Below are 13,178 nucleotides of genomic sequence, written 5' to 3'. Positions count from 1 at the left end.
AGCAACTGTTGAGAGGCCTGTATATAACTGCCATCAGGGTCGTTTTACCCTTTCAGTTTCTAACTCAACCCACAAGAGTTCAACATCTTCCGATCCTATGTCACACCTTTCCACTGATTTGATGCCATTCTTTACCAGTAGAGCCACACCACCCCCTCTGCCTACCTTCCTATCCCTCTGATATAACATGTAACCTTGGACATTCAGCTCTCAACTACAACCATCCTTCAGTCACGATTTAGTGATGGCCACAACATCATACCTGGCAATTTGTAATAGTGCAACATAATCAACTAGTTATTTCTTATACTCCGTGCATTGAGATGCAACACCTTGAGTACCGTGTTTGCTACCCTTTTTGATTTTGCATCCCTAATGTACTAATATTCACTCTGTTGGCTGCAACTATGTCCCATCACCTGCCTGTCCTTCCTGATAGCCTGACTGCACGCTATCTTTACTTTCTTACCATCCATCATATCCTGAGTCCCATCACTCCGGTTTCCCCCCCCCCCCCACCCCGCAACCAAATTAGTTTAAATCCTCCCCAACAGCTCTAATAAACCTGCCTGTGAGAATATTGGTTCCCCTCGGGTTCAGGTGTAACCCGTCACTTTTGAACAGGTCATACCTCCCCCAGAAGAGATCCCAATGATCTAAGGATCTGAAAACCCTGCCCCCTGCACCAGCTTCTCTGCCACGCCTTTATCTGCCAAATTATCCTGTTTCTACCCTCACTGGCGTGTGACACAGGGAGCAATCCAGAAATTACTACCCTGGAGGTCCTGCTTCTCAGCTTTCTACTTGGCTGTCTAAAATCTCTTTACAGGATCTCTTTGTTTTTCCTTCCTATGTCATTGGTAGCAATACGTACCAAGACATCTGGCTGCTCTCCCTCCCCCTCCAAGATGTTGTGGACGTGATCTGAGATGCCCCTGACCCTGGCACCTGGGAGGCAACATATCATCCGGGTGTCCTGTTCATGTCTGCAGAATCTTCTGTCTGTTCCCCTCACTATTGAGTCCCCTATTACTACCGCTCCCTTCTTCTCTCTCTTTCCCTTCTGCACCACGGATGCATGCTCAGTGTCTGTAACCCGGTCACCATGGCATTTTCCCAGGAGGTCATCCCCCACAAAAGTATCCAAAGCCGTATACTGAATTTTGAGGAGACTGGCCACAGGTGTGCTCTGCTCTAATTGTCTATTTATATTTCCATTCCTCCTGACAGTCACCCAGCTACTCACCTCATGCAGCTTCAGGGTGACTGCTTCCCTGTAACTCTGGTGAACTATCTCCTCACTCTCCCGTACAAGCCGAAGATCATCCATCTGCAGCTCCAGATCCCGAACAGGAGCTGCAGCCGAATGCACTTCATGCAGATGCAGTTCCCTGGGAGACTCTGGTTCTCCCAGGACTCCAACATCTGGCATGAAGAACACACAACCGCCATTTGCTATACCAGGCAGAGTAAGAGAAAAACAAAAAGAAAACCTTAACAGAGGCCTACCCAGAGCCAACGCCGAAGCCTGACGCTTCTACTCTCGTCACTGACCTACTCCTGGCAATGGCCGCTCTGCTTGTCCCTCCTGTACTTTTCAAGCCTGCATCTTCGTTTTCTTATGTTGCCATGTGCCATATTTCCTTAAGATAAAGGGGTCTATTTCAGCCCTTCCACAACATCCCCTTCCCAATTGTTTTCCAGTGGCAGACACTTCCCATGTTCTCTGACTCAGGATCAGAATTGGAATTACAATCAGTGATATACACAGCCAGGAATAAAATAAATACGAGAAGTTACAACAAAATATAAAATAAATAAATAATCCAAAGGAGAAATAGTGAGCTGGTGTTCATGAGTTCATGAACCGGTCAGAAATCTGATGGCAAAGGGGAAGAAGCTGTTCCTGAAATGTTGAGTGTGGACCTTCAGGCTCCTGTACCTCGTCCCCGATGGTAGTAATGAGAGGAGGGCATGTCCTGGGTGAAGGGTCCTTAACGCTGGATGCCTGGTCTTTGAGGCATTGCCTTTTGAAGATGTCTTTGATACTGGGGAGGGCTGAGCCTGTGATGGAGCTGGTTGGGTCTACAACTGTCTGCAGCTTTCTTTGATCCTGTGCATTGGTGCCCCCATTATAGACGGCAAAGCAACCAGTCAGCACGCTGTCCACAGTACATCTGTAGAAATTTGATAGGGTCTTTGGAGGCATACAAATCACCTCAAACTCCAAATGAAGTATATACGCTAGTTTGCCTTAACCCCCCCCCCCCAGATTCTACCACGTACTTACACGCTATGGAGCCAATTAATCTCTTGAACTGCCCAGCATTGGGACAGTCATAGAGAAACACAGAGAGATCCAGCCCAGAGACAGGTCCTTCAGCGCATTGAGTCCGTGCTGTCCATCAGCCACCCATTTACACCAAACCTTCATTAATCCTGTGTTACTCGCATGCTATTCTCACCTTATTCCCATCAACTCACCCATCCCTCGCGCGCCCCCCATCCCCCAGATTCTACCTCTCACTATCCATTGGGTGATTTACAGTGGTCAGGTGACCTAACATCCCTCACGTCTTTGTGACGGGGGAAGAAACTGGAGCACCCAGTGGAGGCCACATTGTAACAGAGAGAACAGGCAAACATCACACAGACAGTACCCGGGGTCAGGAGTGAGCCCACGTCTCTGAAGCTGTGAGGCAGAAGATTCAAAGATTCAAAGTACGTTTACTATCAAAGTATGCATGCAGTTTTCAACCCTGAGATTTGCCTTCCCACAGACAGCCATGAAACAAAGAAACACCATGGAACCTGTTCAATAAAAGCATTATCACCCAACGCACAAAAAGAGAACAAATTGTGCAAACAGCAAAAAAAAAAGACCAAATAAACAGAATATAAAGCATCAAACCAGGGACTAATAGAAACAGTTTAGGAACGTTCAGTTTAGTTCAGTTCAGTTCAGTTCATTTTAGCACTGTGCCATTCACTAACTGCAGACTGCAGAACCAGTCTGACCCAACCAAAATCGCACGTATTAACAATAAGAAAAGGGGTAAAAAAAATCAGTGGCTTTACCAAGTACGCCACTGTTCTGCCCATTGGAATGTTGTGCGGTAAAATGGAACCTAGAAGATTCAAATACCAAGTGATTGAAAGAGTACAGAAAAAAAATATTACAAGGACATTGGCAGGACTTGAGGACCTGAGTTATAGGGAAAGATTGAATAGGTTAGGGCTTTACTCCCTGGAGTGTAGGAGACGAGTGATTTGACAGAGGTAAACAAAATTATGAAGGCTATAGATAGGATAATTTCAATCAGGTTTTTCCACTGAGATTAGGTGAGACTAGTATTAGAGGTCATATGTTTGGGGTCAAAGTAGGAAAACTTAAGGGGGAAAATCTTTCGCTCAGAGGGTAGTGTGAATGTGGAACAAGCTGCCAGCAAAAGTGGTAGATGCAAGGTCAATTGTAACATTAATGAGAAGTTCGGGTAGGTACATGGATGAGAGGGCTATGGTCTAGTTGGGACTCGGCCAGCACCAACTAGGAGGGCTTAAGATATGCTGTAGTGCTCTATGATTCTAAAACCTTTGATCAGGTGCTCCATAAAGGATTATCAGCCGATAGAGGATCAAAGGAATATTTTAGCAGGTTACCAAGCACTGTTTTCAAACTGGGCGAAGATGAATAGTGACACACCCAGAGACAAGAGTTGGGGTCAGTTGCTTTTCCAATCTATAGTGAGACTGAGGTTTGGGGGTGCCATTCACAGTTGCTAACTTTGCGGATAACACAGCATTTGGTACCGCTGTAAACTGAGAACAGGGATGAATTGCAGCAGGATATATACAGGTTGACAGTGCAAGGAGTTTGCACTCTCACCGCGTGACCACGTGCGTTTCCTCCTACATTACAAAAACCTACGGTTAGGATTAGGGTTAGTGAATTGTGGGCATGATACGTTGGTGCTAGAAACATGGCAACACTTACGGGCTGCCCCAGCTCAATCCTCAGACAGTGTTGGTCACTAAGGCAAAAGTAACACATGTTACTGCAAGTTTCAAAGTACATGCGACAATAAAGCAAATCTTTAATCATTTAGTCTTTTGAAGGGTTGTGATTGCTTTCCTTACAGTAGGCTGTGGGAAGATATGATAGAAGGGCATAACATGATAAAGGCTGTAGACAGAACAGGCAATGGGAGATTAGTTATGTTGATGGCAGGTTTCAGGTCTAAGGGTCACAGCATAAAAATGAAGGGCCAGAAAATTAAGAAAATGATTTAGCAAATACTTTGTTACAGAATGTGGTCAGAATCTGAAATCCTTTGTCTGTTTGAAGGTTTCACTGTGGTCTTCAAGGGGGAACTGGGTGAATATGTGGTGAAGAAAAGTTTGGAAGTTTACAGCGAAAGAGTAACGCATGTAACTAGGGAGTTTTGTGGTAGAGAGCTTGCAGAGACACGATGGACTGAAAGGCCTCCCATGCTGTGCTGTTCTGTGATTCTGGGAATCCATTCCATGTGTTTGGGATTTTAACTGCAATGGTTGCCAACTGAAACATGAAGAAATGAATCTAAAATTAATTTAATAGCTGATATATTACAAAGATGATATAGAATTAACATCCATCCATTTTCAATAAGCAGAATTTGAATCCATTTGGCTACCTGGATGTACTTCAATCCATTTAATGAATTCAAAGTGATTCTCCTTCTGATCTAAAATTACCTGTTTCCTCAACCTTTGGAAAGCTACCATTCCTAATTTCATTAAATCGGGATGCTGGCGTTCGTACAGTGCAACGCTGACATTTGTATGACCTGTCAGCTAACCTCAGAGGGGAGAGGCATGATGTTTCATGAACTTTGGAACACTGTGTAAAGGAAACACTGATCTAAAGGTTTAGCTGGGAAAATGTGGTATGAATAAAGTAAATGGGGGGAACACTTTGTCAAGCACCTTTGCTCTGCCTGCTGCAAATGGCAGGATCTACTCACTTCAATTTGACTTCTCATTCCCGTTCCGACATGTTACTTCATGACCAACTCTACTGCCACAATGAGACCACGTTCACCTTGAAAGAAGACAACCTCATATCCTCTCCGGATAACCCAATGGCATGAATATCGTTTTCTGTAACTTCTGGTTAATTACTCCCCACTCCCCCTTCTTACTCCATTCACTATTTTGGCTGTGCTCTCACCCCTTCTTCTCCACACCTGTCCATCATCTTTCTCTGGTTCCCCACCTCCTTCCCTTTATTCCATGGCACACTGTCTTCTTCCATTAGATTCCTTCTTCTCTGTCCTTTACCTCCCCCATCTATCACCTGCCAGCTTCTTACTTCATTTCCCCTGACGCTCCCCCACACACCTTCTCCCTTACCTGGTCTCACCTATCACCTGCCAGCTTGTACACCTCCCACTTCCACCCACATTCTGATTCTGACCTGAGCCCCCTTCCCTTCCAGTCCTGACAAATCATCTCAGCTCAAAATTTCACCTGTTTACTCCCCTCCATAGATACTGCCTGACCTGCTGAATCCCTTCAGCATTTTATGTGTGTTAACTAAAGTATCTCTCAATTTTTGTCAACTGATCAAGTTGATCAGTGCAGAGTGCAGTGTGGGATATTTCCCAATGGAATGAGTTATATCCAGGATAGTATCTGAATAATTTACGGTCAAATGGGGTGTTCAGTTTTAAGACGTGCCAAGATTAGTTTGGCAAATTGCTGGATAACTGGTCCTAAAAACAGCACTGAAGAGGAGAGTATAAATAGTCTGCTGTTACTCCCGGAAATAATCAATATCCACCAAGTTCATCAATAGATTATCATCTGCGTGTGTCTGACATCACCCTTGGGTAACTGCTTGGAAAATGTTTCCAAAACAAAATCAGTTCATAATTGAGTCGAAGTAAATTCAAAGTCACATTGAATTTAATGTCAAAGTACATAAACATCACCATATACTACCTGGAACAAGAGAAAATTGCCAAATGCTGGAAGTCCCAGCAACACACACAAAATGCTGGAGGAACTCAGCAGGCCAGGCAGCATCCATAGAAAAAAGTACAGTCGACGTTTTGGGCCGAAACATTTCAGGCCTCAAACGTATACTACCTTGAGGTTCATTTCTTTGCAGGCACTTACAGGAAAATAAAGAAATAGAATGGAATTTATGAAAAAAACATACATAAATAAAGATTGGCAAACAGCCAATATGCGACAGAAGACAAATTTTGTGAATAATACATAGTATATATAAATAATACTGAGTATATGAATTGTAAAGTCCTTGAAAGTGAGTCTGTACACTAAGTTGTGGAACCAGTTTACTGTTGAGGTGAGTAAAGTTATCCATGTCAGTTCAGTACCTGACGGTTGAAGGGCAATAACTGTTCCTAAACCTGATGGTGTGGGACCAAACACTTCTCTACCTCCTGATGGATGGTGGTAGCATGGCCTGGATTGATCGACTGTAGAGTTGTAAAGTACATTTACTGCAGTAGTTATTTTAGTGTTGCAGATAGATGTTAACCTGAATTAGTGCGGAAAGATACATTAAATCTGTCTCACTGGCAGCTTTCCCACAAGGTATGTCTTGTAGTAAGTATTGATTAATTTGTTCTTGCCTACTGTTCAATCTTGGACTCTTGGGATGTTTTTAATTTTGAACTGGATAGATACACTTCAATGATGGGGTATTATATGTTCCTAAACCTTACGGATCAATGCCTGATATATTGGGGATCTTCCTTTGTTACATATAGTCAAGTTAATCCACTTTTTATGAACTGCTTAAATCAATTGAGTTTCTAAGTTGTGCATGATTTTCTAATTTTCCTGAAAGCTTTTCTTTAGTTGAGCTATTCATGAAACCAGCACTTGTAAAAACAGTCCTAAGGAAGGGATTGTGCTTTATAGGCCTGCCAATCTCAATAATGATTTCCCTGATTCAATCCATTTCCAATAACTTTCAGTAGGTCTCAGTAATGTCCATCAGGTCCATCTGCTTGAAAGATCAACGTTGGTCCTTTGAAAGTTTTATTGCTCTTGAAAGGCAAACAGTGGGGAGCGTTAGGAATATTTGCTAATGGTCACCTACCTGAGAAGGTTGACTGGGTCATTTTAAAGATGCGAGTTGTTTCACCGTTCTTAAAGGTGACTGAAAGTGTAACTGACCCAAGACAGCGGACTTCCTTTGATGGGTGAGGTGTATGCTGCAGTAAAAGTTTGCTAGATTTTTGAACTACTCAACAGAAAATGTGCCTCTTCCCCTGATGCATCACATGCCTGTTCATTCCACATCAAGAGTGTCTTTGCCTGCTTCCCCACAGTCCCCCTATCTCCATCCGCAAACCTATATGTCTTTTGGAATGTGAGAGGTAGCTGATCTTATCACCAACATTAGTGGAGCATTGGCAGTGAAATCAACACTAAGATGCCGATACAAGGAGCCGCTGACCCGGGGGTGGGGGGGAATGGCATCAGACTCCGCAAATTCAGCGGAATATCCAAACAATACTTAATGATAGCCTTCCTGAAAAATTCCTCAACACACAGGTCATGGAGAACATGCTAACACTGAGGGTCTCTGGCAATTGGCTCTTCTCTAGAGGAACTCAGCAGGTCAGGCAGCACCTATGGAGGGAAATGGACCGTCAACATTTTGGGCTGAAACCCTTCATCAGGATTGGAAAGAAAGAGGGAGATTTTCACTCTTCACCTACAATCTCCAGTTTTAGTCTCACCTAACCTGAGGGGAAAAGCCTGCAGATACTTACCCTATTTATACCTCCCCATAAATGTGTATACCTCTTTAAGAATCTCCTCATTCTCACGCACTCCAGGGAATTAAGTCCTAACCTACTCATTCTTTGTCTGTTACTCATTTGCCTCGGGTCTGGGCGACATCTTTGTAAATGTTCTCAAATCTACAAATACACACAGGTATTTCAAATATACACAGCGGAATGAGACGATCATTACTTTAAACACAAAGAAGCCTTAAAAAGCACTTAAAGAAACCTGTACATGATATTGGTGCGTACATGAATAATTTTTTGACGTTAGTTGCTAATTCAGTTTTTACCTGTCTTTCTCTGGCCTTTTCTTGGTGCCAGTGCTCAGTGACCTGTGGAGCTGGGTTTCAGCGAAGGGATGTCTACTGCAGGTTGAAGGGTTTCGGTCGGGTCAGCGAAGAAGTGTGCTATCCATCCTCTCGCCCAGCCGCCACTCAGCAATGCAGACTTCCCGCCTGCCTGCACTACGAATGGCTCACGCAGGAATGGCAAGAAGTGAGTATAGCCTGATAAGATGAAAAAGTTAACGTCAGAAAAGACAGACGGGTTTCTTTTATGGTGTTTCCTCCTTAGTAGGGACTTCATATAAATGTCTGCATGTTCTGGCATAAATAGTGCCTGAAGTTATTTGACCAGGTTCCAAACCAGATATGCACTCAAAAGGAAGCTGCAAACTGTGTCTCCAAAACTCCAGACAGTATTGTTAAATAAGCCTTTCATTTTGGTCACAGAATTTTAACCCTGTAATGTGGCCCTTTGTGTTTCATTCTGAGAGTCCCACTGGTGACATGCTCCAAGTTTTATATTTCAGTCAGCTCCAAATTAGCATCACAAATACTTCCAATAATCTTGTTAATCAATTAAAATCTGTTCTGACCATTAACCACTTGGAGAGAGAAATGGTTTGGACAGCAATCAATCTATATAGTAGCTGCTATAAATGCCCCTATTACAGAATGTAGATATCATTCTCTTTTACATTTCAGGTGATCAATTTAACAGTATTAATTTGATTAACAATATTTAATATCTAAAGGAAATCTTCTACAACAGGGCTGGTGAATCATTTCGAGAACACGTCCCCAAATTGGAAATAATCTAAAAAAAAATCTTTCATATGATGTGGTAATTTTGAGCAGAGATTATCACCAACTAATAAATTAGTAACAATAATTATGGATTTTTAATGGCAAAAGGATGAAGCCTGGTGCGTATTTCTGGTTATTCATTATTTTACTATTATTTAAAGTATAACAGAAACAGACTGAAATGAATGAAGCATTTTAGAAAACCTGTTTAAAATGATTAATAATAATATTTGAAAAAAACAATTGAAAAATAACATAATTTCTAATTATAATTGCTGTTTTAACCATTTAATATCAAAACACTGATGTGTACATCAGGCCTGTGAGGATTTCAAAATGCATCATCCAAAGTCATTTGTTCCCGCAACCATCTAGCTGGTGCCAAGCTGGCATGAGACGTTTCCTGTGAAAGCATTTCACTACTGTCAGGTTGAAAACTGTTATTCATTGCCTCATGTGGCAGTGGAGATAACCACGGTGTATATTTTTTAATTTGGGTGAGATTTAAAGAATCGAGGGGCAGCACTGCATGCCGCGTGCCAACAAAATTTTTGCAGGTGCCACAGGTTCACCAGCTCCGTTTAGATATGAGATTAGGTCATTCCATTGTAATTTGAATTGGACATGACCACTTTTCACCTCACTCTTCATGGTGGAAATTGTTCAGTGAGGAGCACCTTGCTGGGTGTCAGTGTTTCATAAGCATGCTGATCAAATACATTGTTGAATCAGTACAGTGCACTCTATTTCTGTATGACAATACCAAGTCAAAGGCACATCATACTTGCTTGTAATGGTGGATTGATTTCCTGGGCATCATCATACATCTGAAGAACTTGGTTAATGAACTCCAAACTTTTCCAGCCACTCAGAATATCTTGCTGAGAAATAAGAGCTGGGATGTACAGGTGGAAGCTGAATAATCAGAACCGCTATGAAATTTTAAATCCATGGAATTCTGATTTCTCTTTCGAGGGGGAACTCGACTCCACACTTTGTTTTACAGAATCAATAAGATTTTTCAGTGCAATTTCTAATGGTGAGCCACTCCATCTCATTCAACAAGGCACAATAGTTTCAGTGGTGGTTAAATCAGAAATTATACAGTACATGAAAGATCAACAGCATAGTGTCCAGTCAGTGAGACTCATCAAAGCCACATCGGATGGAGGATCTTGGAATCAGTGCTGGAAGCTCCTTGGTACTTCTGGGTTTGTACACCAAAGAGGAGTATACAGACTACTACTTCACTCTAAACTAGAGTCATGGAAGAGTCGTGGCCCCTTCACGTTCAGTGTCGCGGTTAGCAAATCACTTTACAGCACCAGCCAGCGATCACTGATCGGGGTTCGATTCCTGTTGCTATCTATTAGGTGTTTCTACTTTCTCCCTGTAACTGCACGGTTTACCTCCAGGCATTCTGGTTTCCTCCTACAGTTCAGTGTTGATGCCAGAAGTGTGGCAACGTTTGTGGGCTGCCCAACACAATCCTTGATGATTGGACTCATTGCAAATGTTTCATGTTTCCGTACACACGTGACAAATCAAGCTAATGTTGGAAGAGGATTACAGCACAGCTACAGGCCCTTCAGCCCAACTAGTCCTGCCAACCACGGTGCTCACACAGCCAGCCACAATTTGTTACATTCAACCCACATTTCCCGCACAAGTCCATCCACTCCATGTACCTATCCAAGTGCTTCTTAAATGATACTATTGCCACTTCCTCTGGCAGCTGATTTTATATATTCACCACCCTCTAAAGTTACCCTTAGATCCCTTTGAAGTCTTTTCTCCTCTTACCCTAAACATGCACCCCTAGTTTGCACTCCCATACCCTGGGGTAAAGGATATAAGGAGATAGGGAAAAGTTAGGACTTATTCCCTGGAGATTAGGATGAGGGGAGATGTCATCAAGGTATCCAACATTATAAGGGGTATAGATAGGGTAAATGCAAGTAGGCTTTTTCCCTGCACATTGGGTGAGACTAGAACTAGAGTGTAGAGGTTAAGGGTGAAAGGTGAAATATTAGGGAAACTATTTCACTGAGAATGTGATGTGTGTGGAATGAGCTGCCAATGTAAGTAGTAGATAAGGGATCAATGGTAACATTTGTTCAGCTGTAACACTAGGCACCACGGCAGCGTAGTGGTTAGTGTGACACTATCACAGCTCGGGGCACCCCAGAGATCAGAATTCAGTTTGGATGCTGTCCGTAAGGGGTCTGTGTACGTACTCCCCATGGGATGCGTGGGTTTCCTCAGGGTCCTCTGGTTTCTTCCCATTGTCCAAAGACATACCAGGTAGATTAACTGGTCATCGTAAATTGCCCTGTGATTAGGTTAGGGTTAATCGGGTTTGTCAGGGCTTGCTTGGGTGGTGTGGCTTGAAGGGTCTACTGTTAACATGAAATAAATAAATAAATGCAGCTACGAGGAGTTTGGAAAGGTACAGGTGTGCACGGGGTATGAAGGGCTATGAACTGGGTGCAGGTAGATTGGTCTCGACGATGACCCGGCTGTTCGCCGGTGTCACTGAGTGAAGCATTGCAGGAGATCAGAACATCGAGACAGCAGTGTACGCTGCTGTCAATGCTGCAGATTGTCACATCGAAACTGCGAGTCGTTGGTCTCCCTATCGCTGTGACAGGAGAAATACCGCTCTCTCCCTCGTTCGTGAGAGAGCCTGTGGATGTGGAAGTGTTAGGATGAAGAGTGTGTTTTTGATGGCTCTAGATCATGGCCTCTTTGGGGGTTTTGACATTGCTTGTATGGCGGGTCGTGGGGGGGGGTGCTGATGCTTTTCCTGAAGCAGGCGGGAGGAGGGGGAGGGGGTGTGTGTTCCTGCCTTGCTGCTGCTTGTGTGTGGGAGGGGGAGGGGGGCTTTGGGCTTCTATCGTTTTTCTGTCATTCATCCTTTGGGGTTTTTCTTCTGTTTTGAAGATGTCTGTGAAGAGTAAGAATTTCAGGTTATATGTTGTATGCATTCTCTGATATTAAATGGAACAATTGAACCATTGACTAGGCAATAAAACAGGTTGGCGTGAACTAGATGGGCCAAAGGACCTTCTTCTGGGCTGTAGTGCTCATGACTCTATAAACGTTACTATCTACTTTGTCTATATGCCTTATAATTTTAAACAGTCTGGAAAGGATGTTCTTGATTCTCTTACATTCCAGTTAATAAAGGCCTAACCTGGCCAACCTCTCACTATAACTCTGAACCTCTGGTCCTTGAAACATCATTATAATTCTTCCCTACGCTCTTTCCAGTTTAACCATGTCTTTCCCATAGCAGGTTGATCAAAATTATTCTCAGTACTCCAAGTGCAACCTCACCAATCTGATTGAATTTCTTTTCACCTGTAGTTCACTCAAGTGTAGGTGCAAAATCCTTTTGACCTCCATTTCTCCCACTGTTGTACAGTACGTTCTGTTGCCTTGATGCCCCCCCAAGTCCTCCTTTTGCCATTTCTCTGCCCAGCTGACTACCTGTATCTTCCTGTAGTGTGAAGCCCACTTCTTCACTGCCGAACACGTTTTTATATCAGCTGTAGATGCCCCTATTATACACTCAGACATATATTTTCAGATTACAGGTTTCCCCCGCCATCCGAAGGTAGAGCGTTCCTACGAAATGGTTCGTAAGCCGAAATGTTGTAAAGCGAAGAAGCAATTACCATTTATTTATCTGGGAAAATTTTGTGAGCGTTCACAGACCCAAAAATAACCTACCAAATCATGCCAAATAACACATAAAACCTAAAATAACAGTAACATATAGTAAAACAGGAATGATATGATAAATACACAGCCTATATAAAGTAGAAATACTTTTCCACAATCATTACCGGCACAGATCTCCGTAGCGAAAATCTCACGCAAGCGCTGTTGGCAAAAACACTCTCTCCAGTAACCTTTAAACTATGAAGCTGCCAAATCATACCAAATAACACGTAAAAATACACAGCCTATATAAAGTAGAAATAATGTATGTACAGTGTAGATCACTTACTGGAATCGGGACAGCGCAGAGCACACTGATGATGGTGTGTTAGGCTGAGTCGTCGCAGGCTGGGTGGTGCAGTGGCCCCCACCCTCTGAGCCACCAACCAATACATTGCCATGAAGCACGCAGGGGTCCAGCGGTAGCCGGGACACACCCAGCGCATCTTTAAGAAAAAAGCCGAAATAAACATGCTAATTAATTACGTGTGGGGTGGCACCTAATTAATTAGCATGTTTATTTTGGCTTTTTTCTTAAAGATGTGCTGTGTGC

General features: G+C 43.1%; 1 protein-coding gene across 2 annotated transcripts in view; it reads left to right on the top strand.

Annotated features, from left to right (window-relative positions):
* The window catches only part of LOC140202786 (A disintegrin and metalloproteinase with thrombospondin motifs 20-like), a 618,104-nt gene that overhangs the window by 519,924 nt on the left and 85,002 nt on the right, over window positions 1–13,178 (top strand). For both annotated transcript variants that reach the window (XM_072268124.1, XM_072268123.1), the window contains one exon: window positions 8,133–8,306. In XM_072268124.1, the coding sequence (XP_072124225.1) occupies window positions 8,133–8,306 (174 nt within the window). The remainder of the gene's footprint in view (window positions 1–8,132; window positions 8,307–13,178) is intronic.

This window comes from Mobula birostris, chromosome 9 (genome assembly GCF_030028105.1).
Source record: "Mobula birostris isolate sMobBir1 chromosome 9, sMobBir1.hap1, whole genome shotgun sequence".
Lineage (NCBI taxonomy): Eukaryota > Metazoa > Chordata > Chondrichthyes > Myliobatiformes > Myliobatidae > Mobula > Mobula birostris.
The sequence above is the reverse complement of the archived record's forward strand: the minus strand, read 5'-3'. Positions and strand labels throughout refer to the sequence as shown.